This window comes from Pelodiscus sinensis, chromosome 23, assembly GCF_049634645.1.
Source record: "Pelodiscus sinensis isolate JC-2024 chromosome 23, ASM4963464v1, whole genome shotgun sequence".
Taxonomy (NCBI): domain Eukaryota; kingdom Metazoa; phylum Chordata; order Testudines; family Trionychidae; genus Pelodiscus; species Pelodiscus sinensis.
This window is the reverse complement of record NC_134733.1, coordinates 13,428,760-13,446,259: the sequence shown is the minus strand read 5'-3', so window position 1 is coordinate 13,446,259 and position 17,500 is coordinate 13,428,760. Positions and strand designations below refer to the sequence as shown.

Here is a 17,500-nt window from a genome sequence, read left to right as displayed (position 1 = left end):
CGCTAACAGCCCCACCAGGAAAAGGCCATTGTCCTAGAAGAGCTCAGTGCAATCACATATAGTGCTCACAGACCCCCTCCAAGGGCATCCGTAAACCCCCAGCCATTTGTACAGGGGGACAAGGCTCTCTGGGGAAAGACGACACCCTGCCAGCATTCTGCATGCCTGGCATAACCCAACTCCTCTCACAATCACGAGAAAGCACGTGTCGCAAACCCACACTGGCTTATAAGGCGCTCCGAAGCCAGCTGCACCCTGCTGGGGGGCGGAGGGGAAGAGAGCTGTGAGGCTACAGTCCCAGGGTTACCAGGCTCAGAACTGCTCCAAGCCACAGGAGAAGGGAAACCAGATGACCCAGCTTGCTATTGCCTGCAGCCCCTAGACCAAGAATCAGCTTTGACAACCGCCTGCATTCAGCCCGCATCCTGCACTGGAATCAGAGCCCAAGGCATACGAGGGAGAGGACAGTGCCTGAACACCCAGGACAGACGGGCGGGAGGGGAGCAGATCAGGTTTCCAGACAGTCACGCTGGCATCTTTGACAGCTGCTAGAACACAGAGTCTCGGAGACGGATAACAGGTGACCCACAGCTGCAAACTTGCTTAGACTCCTCTTCCCCTCTTTGTAGATCTCCAGGCACTGGGGATAGTCAAGTGTTTCCATACAGACGTGACCAGGTGATGCCCGATCTCATGGTAGGAAAGCCGGCCAGCCAGGTTTCCTGATCAGAGCTCAGAAGAGAAACGCCCCCAGGTCCGCATGTAGCAAACCCGTTTGCTCTCTGTGGTCTCTAATTACCACCCCAACAAGCAGATCTGTCGCTGTGCTGGCAGTCAGGGGGAAGACATTTTTAGAGCTGGCTTTTTTTAAATCCATAATTTAGGTCAAAAATAGGAATCTGTCCTCTATAGTCCCTGTGCTCTGCCACTGCGGCATAGCTGAGGTTTATCTTTCCACATTATTCAAATGCTAACCTGGCCCTCTTAATTCCTGCGCTCGCCAGGGATTTCAGTTATATTTGCTGTTTAGATTGAAAGCTCTTTGGGGCAGGAGCTCAATTTTTTTATTAGGTGTGTGTATCCAGTGCCCAGCACAGTGCGGCCACTAAAAAACACACAGCACTTTTTGCCTGGCTAAGGATCATTGACCCCACCTCAAGGGGCCAATGAGTGAATGTAAGTGGATGCAACTCCACTGAAGTTGCCTACAATTACACCAGGTCTGGATTTTGCCCCCTAACATCCTACTCCAATATTTACATTCTACCTTTCCATGCCCCTCCCTGTTTACTGTTTTTAAATGCCCTGTTTATCTCATGCTAAGTCACTGGGTAGCAGTGCTGTGCACTGTTGCTCCCCAGAGGTGGCTGCATTTCAGAGGTAAGCGAAGTAGTTCTTATTTATGCACTTGCTAGTGTGCCTTGAGATCTGTAGGGATATAACAATACCATCACCATTCAGCCTTGTTTAAAGCTAAGTAGCCAGGGTACCAACCGCCCTACTGATGTGCTTCTTGATGAGGATGTAAAGGACTGGTAGGATCACATATGCCAGCAACTCCCACAATTTCCCTGCCAGCAGCATCCACAGGATCCGATCCTCCGCTTCCAAGTTGATCCAGCACCAGCCCACAGAGACGTTCGATGCATCATAACCAATCTTCTTCAGAGCGACAGCAGCCACCGTGATGCCAAGTGGGACTCCCCAGCTGAGAGGAGAGAACAGGAAGGGGAGAGGACAGAGTTGGGTTCACAAATCACACACAGTTCAGAGCAGGGGAACAGGTCCCAGGCAGTAAACAAACCCCCATCGCTGAGGACACTGAACTCTCCTTGGATAATCAGGTGGTGATTCCAGCACCTAGACAGCTGGGAAATCCCATCAGCACACAGGGGAGCCCCATGCTGCAGCAAGGCACAGTGCAGGTCAACTCCCTTGGTTTAATTCTGTCTTTGGATCTGCCCACCAGCCGGAGACATCCCTATTCATCTACCCTGGCAGCTGTGTGAAAGAGCCACCATGGCATTTCATCCCCCTCCTTCCTCTTCTAGTCCCTTGTTTTCCCCACCGTCACACTGAAGCAGAGGTGCGTTTGGTTTTTTAAACAGGGCAATGTGGCTTGCTCCGTTCAAGAGAGGCCTGATGCAGCAATTACATCATCCTGGCATTTCTTCTCGTCTCTAGAGACAATCACTGGGATGACTCAGGGAGATCATTGAGTCAGAAGCGCAGCAGATCTTCGATCTGATGGAAGGAAAAGCCAAACACTGGGAAGAAAAAAAACCCCTCAAAGAGTGGGGAAAGAGGGATACAACTAAACCCGCCGAAGGGAACTACATAGGGTGGTCGATCAGTAACATTGATTACTTCCTTTTTTTAGGAAGAGCAGTTTTTTGGAAAAAGGGTTTTTTTCCCCCCTGAAAAAAATGCATCCAGACTACTTTCACAAGACCTGCTTTCAAAAAAGCAATCGGAAGAAGATATGCAAATTCGCGTGGAATTTGCATATCCTCATTCGAAAATAGAACGTAGACTAGACATGCCCTCAGAGATCTATAATTTGCTACTCCCACCGCAGGCGAACAGCAATATAATCTTTCATCCTTTTTCTCTCTGCAGCCCAAACTCTTGAGTTCTACAAGAAAACCTCTGAGACACTTGGACCCTTTTCTTGGCTCTTCACTGCCAAATTGCAATTATCTGCAGTAGCTCTATACTCTTCAGTCTTTTCCCTGAAAAACACACAAGCACCTGAGCTTGTGTGTATGACAATTCTGCTCCAGTTGGAAAATTCTAGAGAGTTTTCAAGCATGGACAATGACATTGGGCACCTACATCTTGCATTTAGACATCTAAATAAATAGAGGAATCAAACATCCTACTGCTTCTTTGAGCAACTATTTTGGAAAACTGGACACATGGTAGCAACTTTGGGGAGAGGGGGCAGAATGTACAAGCATATTTTTAGGGAAAAGCATTGGTGGCAAATACAAGAATTTATAAGAACACAGAGATGAGCCTGATGCACAGAGCTCAGACCCAGAGAGGAACCTTCCAAAGTTTCAGGGTCTTCAGAGAGTGTTCTGTTTCAGGATCACATCTAGTAGATAATTCCAGCCAAAACCAGAAGGCAAATGAAGTCACGAGACAGTTTGGGCAGCTCTCAAAAATCCATAAATGAGAACCACAAGAATCCACAGACTCAAGCATACATCCCACCCAACATATAGTGCAAAGGACAATCCTAGCCTCTGATCCAGCTAGCTGTGACTCTCTCCATTGCAAAAGACCAACCCACATTTACTTGGGACCAAAACCTGGCCCTGCCACTAGGGATATCAAAATTAGAATTATTGACTAATTGAATAGTCGATGGAATTTCCATCGACTATTCGATTAGCTGATATGGGCGCTTCCACTTTGAAATGTTTCAAGAGCCCAGCCGGCTGTTGCTACATTTCAAAAGGCGAAGGTGCCGTGCGTTCTATCTTTGAAATGTACGAATCCCCGATGGGGACCGTGCATGTTTCAAAGATTGAAACTTTGCATGAAGGGGACTCTTGTACATGGGGCCAGCAGGGACTGGGGCGTACCGTCACAAAAAAAGCACTGCATCCATCTATCCATGGGGTGCCTGGTGCTGCGGTTTGGGCTCAGCTCATCCTCTCCCACAACATTAAATGAGAATTTGCCATGGTTGGCAATTCCTTCAGCATTCAAGGATAGCTGCTTTCCATAAAACAATCACCACTTATCAGTGGTGGACCTGCAGGTAGCTAATGAGACCAATTCAGGATCCCCAGATCTTGTCCCAGTTGGGGCAGGAACTTCCCAAGGGAAGAGACAGATCTGGATGGAAGACATCTGTACGGGACTTCTTCGAATGTGCAGTCACTGCTGCACACATAGTGGTTGGCAGGAGGAGGATCATAATCTAACAACAAGGACACCAAGGTGGTTGGAGATCTTCATTATGCTGTAGCCTTCATCCACCTTCACAGCTGTTGAGAGAAATGATTTCTTCATCCGCCTGCCTCTGATGCTGAGGACTCGGGGTGGGGTCGGGAGCTGTTTGCCTGGACTTTTACCTTCGACCTTGCTGCCTTGGATGACCTCACAGGAGTGCGGAGATTCCTAGGTGAAATGCTCTCAGGGTCACAAAAGCACTCAAGTTTCTCCACCACACCAAGCCCGTCATTCAAACAGCAGAAGCAAAGATGTTTCAGAAAGCTTTTGGCAGCTGTAAGTACTAATAAAGCGGATCCCAGGCCCCCCTTTGAAAATACTTCTGCAGTAAGATGTTCCACATGTTCTCATTCATGAAGGAGTCCCTTGATGCACTGGCTTTTCAGAAATATTCAGACAAGTACTGAGTATTTGTGAAAATGGCTGTTGAATCCCAGGAGTTTCGAACATCTTGGCATGAACAATCGCTTGCCTGAAAATTATTGCCTAAGCTTGTGTTGTTCACTACTTTATCATTCTCCAATTTTATAACATATGCTCATCCAGTCAGGAAGCAAAAAATAACACCACGTCTATGTGACAGAGATGACCAATCACACACTCCATGAATATGGGGAGTGAACAGTTCACAAGTCACCGCATAGGCTGAAGAGTTGCAGCCAGTGAATATTTCTAGATACCAGATGGACTCATAAATGGAGGGGAGTAAATTCCTGATTATTGTTCACAATAACTGCCCCTGCTGTGGCTGAAAATGAGATTTGATTGAAATCTTTGAAATGTTTCCACTCTACTGAGCTTCCCAGCTACTTAAGAGTAAATGAACAATGTGGGTCTGAACAAGAGAGGTGTCTACCAATGTGAATCAGAAACCTGGGTGCACTGGCTGTTTCTAAACATAGAAAATTATGGCTGGGGACACTAAACTAATTCAGTTTCTGTATTCCTCAGTTTCCCTCACTCATCAAATGAGATAAGCTGTGCTCCCCTATTTTTGTAAAACACTTAGTAGTGTTGCCTAGAGGTTAGAACAACAGACTAGACCCTAGGAGACCTTCATTCTGTTCTCAGCGCTGCCACCAGCCTCCTGCTGAGAGATTCTGAGCAAGTCACTTCCCCTCTGTGCCTCAGCGTCCCCACCTGTAAAATGGAGATAATGATACTCACCCTCTCTGTAAAGTACTTTGAGACACACTGAGGTCAAGTGTTGCAATTTGCGTTATTATATAGGGACTCACGAAAGGCTGTTACAGATCTGGTCAAGTGAAGCATAAACACCCGACTGGTGCTGCCTTACTGTGTAAATACTCGGACATGTATGCAGCCACGAATGGTACTCTACCTAGTAACAGCGGGTGATGCTCAGCAGACACACTCAGACCTAGAACAATTAGTCCAGAAGAAATGTCCCCAGCTATTACTAGCTATCAGGCAACAAGCTAAGTATTGGTTTTAATAGATACCTGCTAATATTAATACACTCAGGTGTGTAATATACAAACATGGTATTAGGTTATGTAAGTGGGGGAGGCCAATACTTCAAGTTCTGTGCACGGGTCTCTTCAGGAAACTTTAAAAGCTGAAGTTCCCTTTGCTCCCAATGGACACTGAAGAATACACAGCACTTTTGAATCAAATCAGCCATTTGCCCTGGTATCTTCAGCATTCACAAGATCTGTGGGCAGTCACTGGCGGGCTGCTGCCTGCCACCTCAGAGGCAGCTGCATTTCAGTTGTGCTGTATGTATGTCATTAGCCAAACGCTTTGGGATCCTTTGATAAAAAAAATATTTCTCTTCTATTCCACTATCTTCACTTTCTCTTCCTACCAGCCTTGGTAGCCAGCAATTGTGGGGGACCAATATCAGATCCAGTCATTCTAGATAAGTGGTTCCCAAACTTTTTGGCATCATGCCCCCCCTTTTTTATTTTTGAAAAACTCTCACACCCCCTCCCCCCAAATGGCAGCAAAACTTGTTGAGCAAAAAAAAAAAAAGTAAAGAAGGAACAGGGAAGCAAAACTTGATGGGGGGAGGGGGGGAGGCTGGGGCACACACCCCAGTTTGGGAATCCATACTCTAGATTGTTGAGTGTATTTGGTTTGTGCATCACCAGTACAGTACAGCACTTTCTGTCACGAGGGAAAGCACCTTTCATGAATGCCTGTGACTAAGGAGTTCCACGCTACAGCACTACTGATCAGGTGCTTGCAGTCAACTTGATCTACCCTGTCAAAGCCTTTGGTGAGACATCCAATAGGCCAAAGCAAACTGCAACAGATTCTTACATGTTGCCAACAGCACTAGGGAGTTTATGGACAATCACACCCTATGAAAACAATCTGTCACTAGTACTGTCACAATAAGTTTAAGAGTAAGTTTCAGAGTACTGAAATCTGAGACTGGTAAAATTATACATTTACACAGACCAGTATTTGAAAGCATCCCAAAGTGCACTGCAGACATGTCTGATACATTAACATATACACATGCTAATTGCTTAGCTCTCCAATGGAATGCAGCCACTTCTGGACAGCAGAGACACAACCATTCTACACAATTACAACAGAAGACCAAGAATATTGTGCCCACATGAGATTCTCTCTGGGCTATTAAGAGAATAAGAACATAATTAACTTGGAATTTTTTGGCCAGGATCCTAGAACTAACACACAAATTGCAAATATTTAAACAAACTCAAAACTAAATCCGTTGTCTTGAGCCTAGCTCAACAAAACTGTATATGTATGATGGAGCTCCCCAGATTGGCTGTTAAAACTAAGCATGTGTTGCCACTTGAGTCAATAACCAAGGAACCAGTTTGGCCGGTTTCATCTAAAGCAACAAGCCTATTTCCTTAACAGGAAAAAGTCAGGATACAACCATCCAGCACATTCAACTGTCATAGGGACAAGTCAATTTAAAAAAAGCTCTAATGGATTTTAAACAGTGTGAAAAGAGAGTTGCAACTCCGTTTCCCATCCTGAGATGCAGGCAAGCACAGGATAGCATCTGCCTTTTTAAAAATGTCGACCCTTTTACAAAACCAACAAGGAGTCCTGTAGCACCTTAAAGACTAACATCGCCAGCCGCGCGGTTCTGCGCATGCGCAGATCGCTCTGTGCCAGCTCTTCCGGGTTGTAATCTTCTGGGTTGTAATCTACTCGCCACAGGTGAGTAGATTACATTATTTCTCGAGCCCTGGGTATAAAAATTACTTTGTCAGATGCATGGAGTGGAAATCACAGAGGCAAGGAGTTCTATATGTATAGAAACATATCAAAAGAAGGGAGTTACTTAGGAACAGGTCGGTTCAGTCCGGGTGGATGTGGCTCACTCCCAACAGCTGATGGGAAGGTTGACCAAGAGAGGGGAAATTGCCTTTGTAGTGAGAGAACCATTCTAAATCTTTATTCAGTCCTAATTTAATCCTGTTAAACTTGCAAATGAATTGCAGCTCTGCTGTTTCTCAAGTCACAGCTACCCCTCTGAGACTTGTAACCCTTTTACCGGTAATTTAATTCTGATCAACCCCAATCTTGCCATGTGTACCCTACACACAGCTAGTCCCCTATGTCTGTATGGAATCTTTATTGCCAGTGCATATCAAGGCCTTGGTGAGCTATCACAAAGATGCCTAAACTCTTATCTAATCGACCATTAACCCCTAATCATGCTTCAAGGATCCTAATGATTTTATCTTGTCTTTAACTCTTAATTATAACAGCTTATCTTTAAACTTAAAAAACAACAAAGGTCTGGTAGCACTTTATCGACTAACAAAACATGTAGATGGTATCATGAGCATTCATGGGCACAGCCCACTTCTTCAGATGAAGTCCCCTCTCACCCGCCCTTCTATTTATTTCTCACCACCTCCTCCAGTATTTGTTAATTTGTGGCTATTCCAGATTTGACCTGCTTTGTTGGCTAAGGGGTTCTGAACAGTCTACAAATGACAATTCAGTCTGGCTAGTTTCAGAGGAGTAACCGTGTGAGTTTGTATCTTCAAAACCAATGAGAAGTCCTGTGGAACCTTAAAGATGAACAGATTTCTTTGGGCAGGCACTTTTGTGGGTAAAAGCCCACATCCTGAATCTGACAAAGTGGTTTTTACCCACAAAAGCTTATGTCCCAATAAATCTGTTCATCAATTCAATCTGGGAAATGGCACTTTGGACCCTTGCAAAACAGCAGACAGCGTCCTTCCCAGGTTGTACTTTCGTAGTCAAGTTCTATGCTACAACAAAAAGGGGACGGGAAAGAGAACAGGGTGTGGTGCTAGGCAGCACACGGAACAAGCCCCAACTGGTGCATGCTTTCCTCCTGGACTTCTTGCAGAAGATTTAAAGCTGGTAAAAATATTTCACAGGTTTTGCAGGGTCATTTATGAAGCAGAATCCAATAATTGGATTTGGATGTCAGTGACCTGCCTCGTCCTCTGAACATAGCAAAGTGTGAGCTGAACGATGCCAAGACATCTTGCTGACGCATATTAGGGCAGAGAGAACATGGCGATAGGACTATACAGAGTGTGAAAATAAAACCACGCAAGGTTCACAAAGAGAGGAAAGCTAAGCTTCTCAATCTTCTCTCCCCATGCCAGCATTCCCTCTCATTTTTTCCCCACCCATGTACAGATACATTGTACGGTGTGTACCACCAGTAGAAACACATACTGCTGGCTCTGCTAATCAGCTGGGCAGCACCTGAATCTCCCCTGGGGGGCTGTCCAAGAGCTCAGCTTACAGGGAATACTGGTGGCAAAGAACTGTCTTAAATTCTTCGCAGGTTGCACGCTGCTTTGCAGCCATTAATCAATCCATCCTTACAATCTCCTCGCCTCCCCTCGGTTAGGTTAGGAAGTATTAAACAGATGGAGAAACTGAGGCGCGGACCATGGTCCCATAAATCACGGGCCAAGACAGGAAAAGAACAAACAGGCCAGATTCTGCAGAGACTCATTCATTCTTATCAAGTCTGATGAGACATGAGTCCTTACAGAATTTGGACCCACGTATCTTGCCTCCTATTCCTGTTCCCACTAGCCTGCCCCTTCTCTCTCCATAGTTTCCATTCCCTACTGCCATCATTTTCTATTTATTTGAAGTCAGAATGAAACCCCTCCCCTCCCCAAACCTGTAACATAAGGTCACACATTAGTCACACACATTCTCTGAGCTACCAAGCAAACTTTCGCAAACTTTCTGATTTCTACTCAGGTAGAGGTTACACTTGGATGATAATTCAAAGAGATAGGGTAGGAATTCAATTTTCTTCTCCACTTAACCCTTAGACTTGTTTTCTCTGACTTGTCTTTTTGATTGGCACAACCATGTTAACCAATCGTCTGCAAAATAATGCTGTTTGCAAGGACAAGATGACAATTTGAAGCATTCAACAAAGAAAAAAAAAGACCTCCAGACCCACTGTTTGGCTTGCCTCGGAGGGTCTTTTTAACTGTCTCCTTTTCCATATAATTTATTAGAAAAACCTGGCAGCCCAAAGCACCAAAGGATCACTGTCAGGCACAGCGTGGAGGTGGCACATGATTACACAAGCATGGATTGCATAATGAAGGCTTTTATTAAACATGATGTGGAAAATCAGCTAGCTAAACAGTAAACACTCTGGCCAAAGTTAAACCCTGAGCTAGTCTGTTTTGCTTTCCTTCTGAGATGCCAAACAGCTTTCTGCCTGCTTTTCCAGCAGCCTCCTCATTTTAAAACTGCATGCTCTGAAAGTTATAAGTTACAGGTGCAGGGGGAGTATAGAGAATTTAGGTAAATACGCTCTAAATGAAGGACTTCGTCATTAGAACAGAGGCCTCTATGCTTGGATTCATGTGGGTGTTCTAGTGGGACACTCAGAGAGGAAATCAGAAGTACCAGGACTCCTGGGTTTCGTTTCTTGTGTCTGCTAGATTCGCTGTCTGACTTCCTGCGAGCCATTTCATCCCTCCGCATCTCACTTTCCTCGTCTGGCTTTAATGACAGCCACCTCCCAAAAACACTGAGACAATTGTTAATGGCCACAAAGCTCTGGCTTGAAAGAAGCTAACAAAGGGCAAAGTAGGCTCAGCAGCTCACCACCCATCCTGACAGCTTAAGGGGAAGACAATGGGACCCAGCCCTCCTACCAACCAACCAAGCATCCAGGGATGGATACCCAGTGGCTCTCAGTTGCACTTCTTGGCTGGAATGAGAGCCCCGGGTGACAGAGGCGACTGGTGCCTGTGGGGAAAAGGGGTGCAGGGAGGGCCACCTTGAAGAAGGAGGGGGGCGGGGGGAGGCACCCTATTTAGCCATTAAAATTTTAGCAGAGCACAGGAGGGTGGCGCACATCCCAAGTGCTAACAGGCGTCACCTACACAGGGTGAGGGAAACACGGGTTGTGTGGCCCAAACTCACCTCATGACATGGAAGAAGCAGAGCAAGCCCATGCCGGTAGGCGTGCCCCTCACGATGGTGATGTACAGGTAGAGGGCGATGGCCATGGTCCAGAAGAAGGAGCTGGTGTTGGAGAAGGTGGACAGGGCGCCCTGCAGCACGCAGTCCCACGAGGACGCCTCGAAGTCCTGCAGCACCCCGTAGAAGTAGGAGGCGGCCGAAAGGAGGTCGGCCAGGGACAGGTAGAGCAGGAGCTGGCGGGGACGCGTCCGCAGCTCGGGCCAAAGGGCATGGGTGAAGACCAGCAGGCTGGCACCCAGGAAGGAGAGGACACAGGAGACCAGCACGATGATCCGCTCAAAGGGGTGCAGCTCCGTCGGGGGCATGGCCCCCATGGGCATGGGGGAGTGGGGCATGGGGGGGGCAGGGCGCTCTGGGGAGCAGGCAGAGGGGAGAGAGCAGGCAAGGGGGAGGAATCAGCAGACTGGGAAGGAAACCGAAGGGCTGGAGGAGGAGGGGAAGCCCGGGGAAGGGGCCCGGCGGAGGGGAGGGGCAGGCAGCTGCAGAAGGGAACAGAGGAAGCCGCCAGCGAGGCGGAGCGAAGCGGCTCCAAGTGCCGGCGGGGCCCGGGAGAGAGCCGGGGGCGAGCCCGAGTTGCCGCGGCTGCGAGAGGAAAGTTCTGCCGGGCTCCAGCGCCCACACTCCGCCGCCCCCCGCCCCGCGGCTCACTGCATCATGTGAGCGCCGGGCTCCGGCTGCCCGGGGCGCGGAGGAGGCGGCTGCTGGGGCCGGTGCGTTTCTCAGCCCTGCCGGAGCCACGCGTGTCTGCGCCGGCCGAGAAACCCACGCCCCATCCGGGCCTGCCCCTCACCTTCCCTGCAGCGCTGGGTGCTTCCTCCGCCCCGCCCCGGGAGCCTTTCCTGGCGTGCAGCCACCTCTGGGGCGGAGCCCCTCCGGCCTGCGCGCGGGTGTGAACACTCCACACACCCCGAGAGCTGTGCTGAGCCCGGCCCGTGTCCCACAAGGAGAGGGGGTTAGAGCACCGGAAGAATCCATTCAAACGCGGGGTTAGCCCCCTCTGGGAGGGGACTTGCCTACATCAGTGGGAAACCCCTTCTCTCCAGTGGAAGCAGCTACACCAGTGTTTCCCGACCTTTTTTTTTTTTTTTATAAAGTACCCCCCTTTAAAAAATTAAGTATTTATGTACCTACAATTTTCAGACAATTTTTTTTCATAACTTGAAATGGCCAGAAGGTTAAGGAGGTAGAAGCTCTTTTACTGTGCAATTAACTAGCATCGCAATAAACGGAAAGCCAGGGGACATCTCACATCACTGTCCCTACCATTTACCAGCTTTGACTCTTCACTGGGCATATAAATATATCTTATCAGACTTTTGCAGGGGCATTTTGTTTAGTCAGTTGCTTTTAAAGCAAACTATTCCAGTAGATTTTTTGTATGCACACAGTGAATTAGAACACTGGCTAGTCACTTATTTTTAGTCAGTTTCCAAACATTTCTATTGATTTGACAACTGTCCCATTTCATATGTCTGACAGTAGGAATTGTAGCTAGAGAAAAACAGCTGTTCATGTGCTCTGGGTTAGGGGGCAGTCATCTCTAGATTACATGAATGCAGTTTGGTACTGTTCATCTTATGTGCACACAAAAAAATCACACAAAAGCGGAAGGATACAACCCAATGAGGTTCTTACAATAAATCTATTGAAGTTAGGAGCCTAAATATCTTTGAAGATCTAGCCCGCATGCCACAATCTGATCCATTTGAGTAGGTCTTTGCTCATATAGGGTACGTCAGACTGAGGCGCAATTGCGGGATACATCTGGTATCCTGAAATAGCATTTTCCACAACTTTACAGCATGCCCATTATTTCGAAATGCAATTGAAATAACGGGCGTGCTAGTCAAACGTTCCAGTAAACCTCATTCCACGAGGATTAAGGGACTTGTCGGCATAGCAGTCTATTTCAAAATTTGGTGCTGTGTAGACAAATAAACAATCTCAAAATAAGCTCTGAATAAGCTATGCAGTTTATACCTTTAGGGTGTGTCTAAACTACATGGCTCCGTTGATGGAGCCATGTAGATTAGGCTGATCAGCAGAGGGAAATTAAATTTAAATGGCTGCCGCGCTGAGCCGACAAACAGCTGATCACCTGTTTGTCGGCTCAGCGTGCTAGTCTGGACGCTCCCATGCCGACCTGAAAGCCCTTTATCGACCGTCCCGTTATGCCTCATAGGATGAGGTTTACCGGGGGGGGGGGGGGTCGATAAAGGGCTTTCATGTCGACAGGGGAGCATCCAGGCTGCCCTGATCTGCTGACAAACAGCTGATCAGCAGAGCAGGGCAGCCATTTAAATTTAAATGAAGCCACGATTATTTAAATTGCGGCTTCATTTCCCTTTGCAGAACAAACAAATCTACATGGTTCCATCGACGGAGCCATGTAGCCTAGACGTACCATTAGAGTCCCAAGGAATCCAACAGGGTTCCCACAGACATGTAGAAGTGTGACTGCGTGATTCAGATTGCAGGATCAGGGCCCTAGCTGAATGTGAGATCATACAATTAATTCAGATTTCACAGTTGCTCATTATAAAAGAAGCTTGACAGAATTTGTTTTTTTAAAATCTAATTTTGGTAGATAATGTTTATTTTAAGCATTTTAAAATTTTGTATCAATTTAAATTTTTAGAGGTGAGGGAAAGTCACAATAATTATTTAATGACATGAGATACTGAGATTCAAACACCTAAAGCTCCCAATCATTAAAACACAACTTGTCGATATCATGTCCAAACATCCTTTAATCAAACTCAGCATTTTTCATACTTTGCCTATCTGTAAATTTTGATGCTTATTAATGGAAATATTTTTTCTTGGGCTTGTGTGTATATAGTGAAATGGACATTTACTGAGAAAGATCTAATCTTCCAAACCTACTTATCAAACGTGCAATTTGAAACTGACAGTGGGGCAGGATGAGGCATGGGGTCACTAGCTTTTTCCTACTTTTAAGATAGACTTGGAAGGGCAGTGTGATGTCTGGCTGTCCATCTAGTGCATGGGTTCCCAAACTGGGGGAGTGTGCCCCCCTGGGGGGTGTGAAGAAATTCCAGGGGGGGTGTGAGGTGACCCATTTCCTCTTCCCCCATCAATTCCCCCGCCAAGAAAGAGCCCGGTCCATCCGTCCGCTCGGGCATCCGCTCAACAAGTTTTGCTGCTATATTTTTTGGGGTGGGGGTGGGGCGTGAGGGTTTCTCAAAAATCAAAAAGGGGGTATGATGTGGAAGTTAGGAAACCACTGTTAATGGCGGACAACCCATGGCTCATGGGCCCCCCTGCGTACCCCCTCCTTCATGTGGCTCTCGCACACTGGGGCACCACAGCCTGCACTTCCTACTCCTCCCTTTCTCCCTCCCTCCCAGCACTTTTGGAGCATGCCAAGTGTGTAATGCTTGCTCCATTCCCCTCCCTCCCAGAGCTGGAACACGGAGATTCAGCTGTTCACAGCTGTTCCAGCTCTGGGAGGAAGGGGGAAGAGCAGGTAAGTGGAGGGCTCCGGTGCCCCTGTGTGGAAGAGACACATGGGAGAGGAGGGCAGGCAGGGGAGCTGTGGGCAGCGGGTAGAGCCTGAGGGGGCTGTAGGTTACTGCTTCCCACTGAGGTGAAGGAAAGCCACTCATACGGCCCACATTCCGTTTTTAGTCGCCCATCACTAATCTAGTGAGTCCATCTCGACTGCCAGTTTGAGAATGCAGGTGCTTCAGGGGGAATAGCATACTATAGTCTATAGAATCTGTCAGGTAACATGTAAGGTCACAGGACTGGAAGGAATGACGGACTGGCTGGAGAGATTGTGGTTAAGCTGTATCTGAATGCATAATGCTAAGGCTGCACCTTTGCCCAAACACTGTAAACTATACCGGGGGGGAGAAGGGGAATCAAGTCTGGCCCTCCACACCATTTTTAGCATTTCACATGTCATTTGTAAATAGGATTTCTTCAGTCATGTCAAGGGTGATGCCCTCAGGCAGATCTGAGTTGAAAGGAGTGAGGAAGTTTTCAAAATAAGCTGTTTCTGAAACAAAAATAAATCTGAACATTCCTGTAAACAGTTTAAAGAAATTGTCACTTCCCATCTAAACTAAGCCAGCAAGAGGGATTTTTGTAGAAACTTTCCACGAATAAAATATCAGTTTCGGGCTGGGAAGAAGGTACTTTTTGGAAATCTATCAGCGACTGACACAACGAGGGAAGTTCCCTCTTTTGGATGAGACATAAACCAAGGCCCTGACCACTACTGGCTGTTGACTCAAAAGCTCATGGCACTTTCTTCAATATTTGAAGTTGAGCAACTACATTCTGTGTTGTGATTTTCAAAGGCATCTTCAGGTGCTTTTGAAAAATGCAGCCTTCAAGTCTGCTTGTTTTGTGAGAGGATGGGGCTGTCTGGGAGCCAACCAGCTTGGTTACATTCATGAAATTTGCTAGACTGGAATGGAAGGTGTCTTTGGAGAAATAACTGGCTATTTGGGGTAGAGTGGGGAAGAAAAGATACACTTCCCACCATTCCCTCAAATATGCCTCAAACTTATCTCAAAGAGGGCATGAAAGAGGGCAAGAAGGAACTGGGGAGTCCATGGCCAATTAAGACCTTGGCCTCCAACTGAAATAACTTGTATGAGGGATAAGAGAAATAGCACCAATCACAGAGGTGCACAGCTGGGAAAACATGGAAGGTGGCACCCTTTGTCTTGTTGCAATTATCCTTTAAAAACTCTTCTCTAGCTGCCCTCTTGCCATATGCCTATTTAGAACTCAGATCAATGATTCTTCTTATCAGCCTCAAGATGTCACTCTTGTTCCAGTTGCCAGCACAGTTAAGCTTTATTCCAAGAAGCAGATGTTCTCAAATAGTTTCACTGGACAAATACCTCCCGATGATAACATGATCATAACTAAAGTAAAGTGTGTCGATGGCCAATATTCTTACCCTGATCATCCTCACTCACCTCACCTGGCCTGACACTGCAGATTAACTAATAAATATGTACTGAATTTTCAGGGCAGGCAAGGTCCCAGCCTAAGGATAGAGAATCAGGTGTGGGAAAGCAGAGTGCAATACAGATGAGCAAAGAAATGAATACCAGTATAAATCTTAGAGAAAACCCCCCAAAACACCGCGCAGAGAGAATTAAAGGTTTTTTCCCCCTCCATTTCAATTCCATTGTAGTTGTGCCCTATAATCATTGTGCAGTGACCCCCGCAGGCAAATTGTTGTACTAGTTTTCTGCATTTTACTCCTAGCCTTGTGGAACCCAGTCTACAAGTAAGCAGAGTACCAAAGGACAGGCAAATCCCTCACCTGAATACAGACAAAGCATTCCAGCAGCTCAGCACATGTGAACAGCCGTCCTGAAGAATAGAAGATGGAGTTTTGCATGTGTTTCAGTGCTGTTCTGAATTGGGGCCTCATCTGTGTGCATTAAATGGGCATTTACATGTTCATTGGAGCAACTCTGTCCTATGAAATGCTCACATTTGGAAGCATGGGTCAAAGTCCACTTTCATTGTAACTTCCCAGTCTATCGCTAGCTACCTGCAGGCGTAGGCCAGTCACAGCGGATGGGGGATATTTCACCCTTTCTTCCGACATCCCTGGGGCTGCACAGAGAAAGGATGATAGACAAGATGGGCCACTGGTGTGGTGTAAGCCCATGGGGCTCACTCATTGACCAATATCCTAAACACCTTCCAGCAACAACATCCCCATCTCCTCAGCTTTAGTTTTATTTCTTCAAAATAACACAGGTTGGTTCAGCATCACATTTGTCCCCCTTGCCTTGACCCAAGGTCTTCTGCAAGGGCCCTACCCACCCCTGACAAGATGGTGCTCCACAACACGTCTACCTGGTAGAAGGCAGTGACTCTGCGCTATTTCCCTCTGCGGCCTCTTAACCCTACAGCATTGCGCTCTGCAAGCCATCTCTGCGAGAGTTGCATACAAAGTCCTCTTTCCCGCACCTGGGGACTGCTACAGGCGGGAGGGAACTAACCCACACCTGCCTAGCAACTGCAATCTTTCTGTTTTTCTAGGAGGACTGGATGATCATCAAGCTATCATCTGATCCCTGGCCTCTGAACATCACCTGAGAGGCAGCTGATTAGTCACAGGTAGGGCAGGGGCCCCTCTCCCATTAAAGGGCCAGTCTCCTCATGGCAGGGTAATTCCAATGTTTGTTCTCTTATGTATTATGATATGTGAATTAGTGTCTACACATCCAACAGACCTGCCCCAGATTAGCTATATGAAAAATGACTGTGTTCCCTCAATATAGGCCTTTCTTGGGTCCAGTCTAATACAACAGAGCTTTGTGAATAGGTAGCAAGGGGAACACTGAGGTTACACAGCAAAACTCTGAAAAGCCCCTCAAAACCTGTAAGGCCAGTCTACAAATACATTCCTCTTCTGATACTGCCCTTTGCAATAAGTTGGCCCAGAAAGAAGCATTAGGAGAGACCCTGTAATATTTCTGGAAAACCTAGTTGCACATCCCTGAATGTAGCTGCTCTTAAGCCACACACACAGCCATATGTTAGCCACCGGGCTGGAGTCAAAATTTGCATAGGTAAAAGGACTGATACATTGGCTGAATCCTCAGCATGTACAGGACTTTTTAGATGCAAGAGGTGAGCGGTCACACTGGGAGTTCTCTATGTGAAGCCTATACAGCTTCTTGTTACATGCAGAGATATTAGTTATACATATTGGTATTTATGCATCCAAATTCACGTGAAGACATCAGATGACAGCCATCAAGAGCATAGGGCTGTGGATAGCCTTCCAGGCCTAGCACCTGAGGTAGTGATCCCTTGCGTGATCTGACAATACAGGCTGAGCCGGTATGTGTACGTGGGTGGAAAGCCATCCAGGAAAACCCCAGGGACTGCAGTGAGTGGTGTTTGCCGTCCGCAAGGTGGAACTCTTCCTGCTGCACCTGCACAGAACCAACGTCCAAGCATCCAGCGCTGAAAAACTGCGCCATGCTGCTCCAAGTGTCACTTTTCACAGCAGCTGCGAGCCAGAGGGCCTCACTGTTTGGGTGGCTGTTAAAAAAAA

The 17,500-nt window shown here is 47.0% G+C and overlaps 1 protein-coding gene and 1 long non-coding RNA gene across 3 annotated transcripts in view; both read right to left on the bottom strand.

The window, feature by feature from the left end:
- LOC102462193 (solute carrier family 2, facilitated glucose transporter member 5) overlaps positions 1–11,349 on the bottom strand; it is a 52,544-nt gene extending 41,195 nt beyond the window's left edge. The window contains exons 1-2 of one of the 2 annotated variants that reach the window (XM_006127094.4): positions 10,375–11,349; positions 1,495–1,708 (exon numbers count right to left, since the gene is read on the bottom strand). In XM_006127094.4, the coding sequence (XP_006127156.2) occupies positions 1,495–1,708; positions 10,375–10,769 (609 nt within the window). In that variant the 5' untranslated portion in view covers positions 10,770–11,349. The remainder of the gene's footprint in view (positions 1–1,494; positions 1,709–10,374) is intronic. The other variant, XM_075906627.1, reaches the window with a different exon arrangement.
- Positions 11,350–12,900: 1,551 nt separating this feature from the next.
- LOC112546414 (uncharacterized) overlaps positions 12,901–17,500 on the bottom strand; it is a 37,171-nt gene continuing 32,571 nt past the window's right edge. The window contains exon 6 of the long non-coding RNA XR_012897278.1: positions 12,901–17,487. This is a non-coding gene — a long non-coding RNA (uncharacterized LOC112546414). The remainder of the gene's footprint in view (positions 17,488–17,500) is intronic.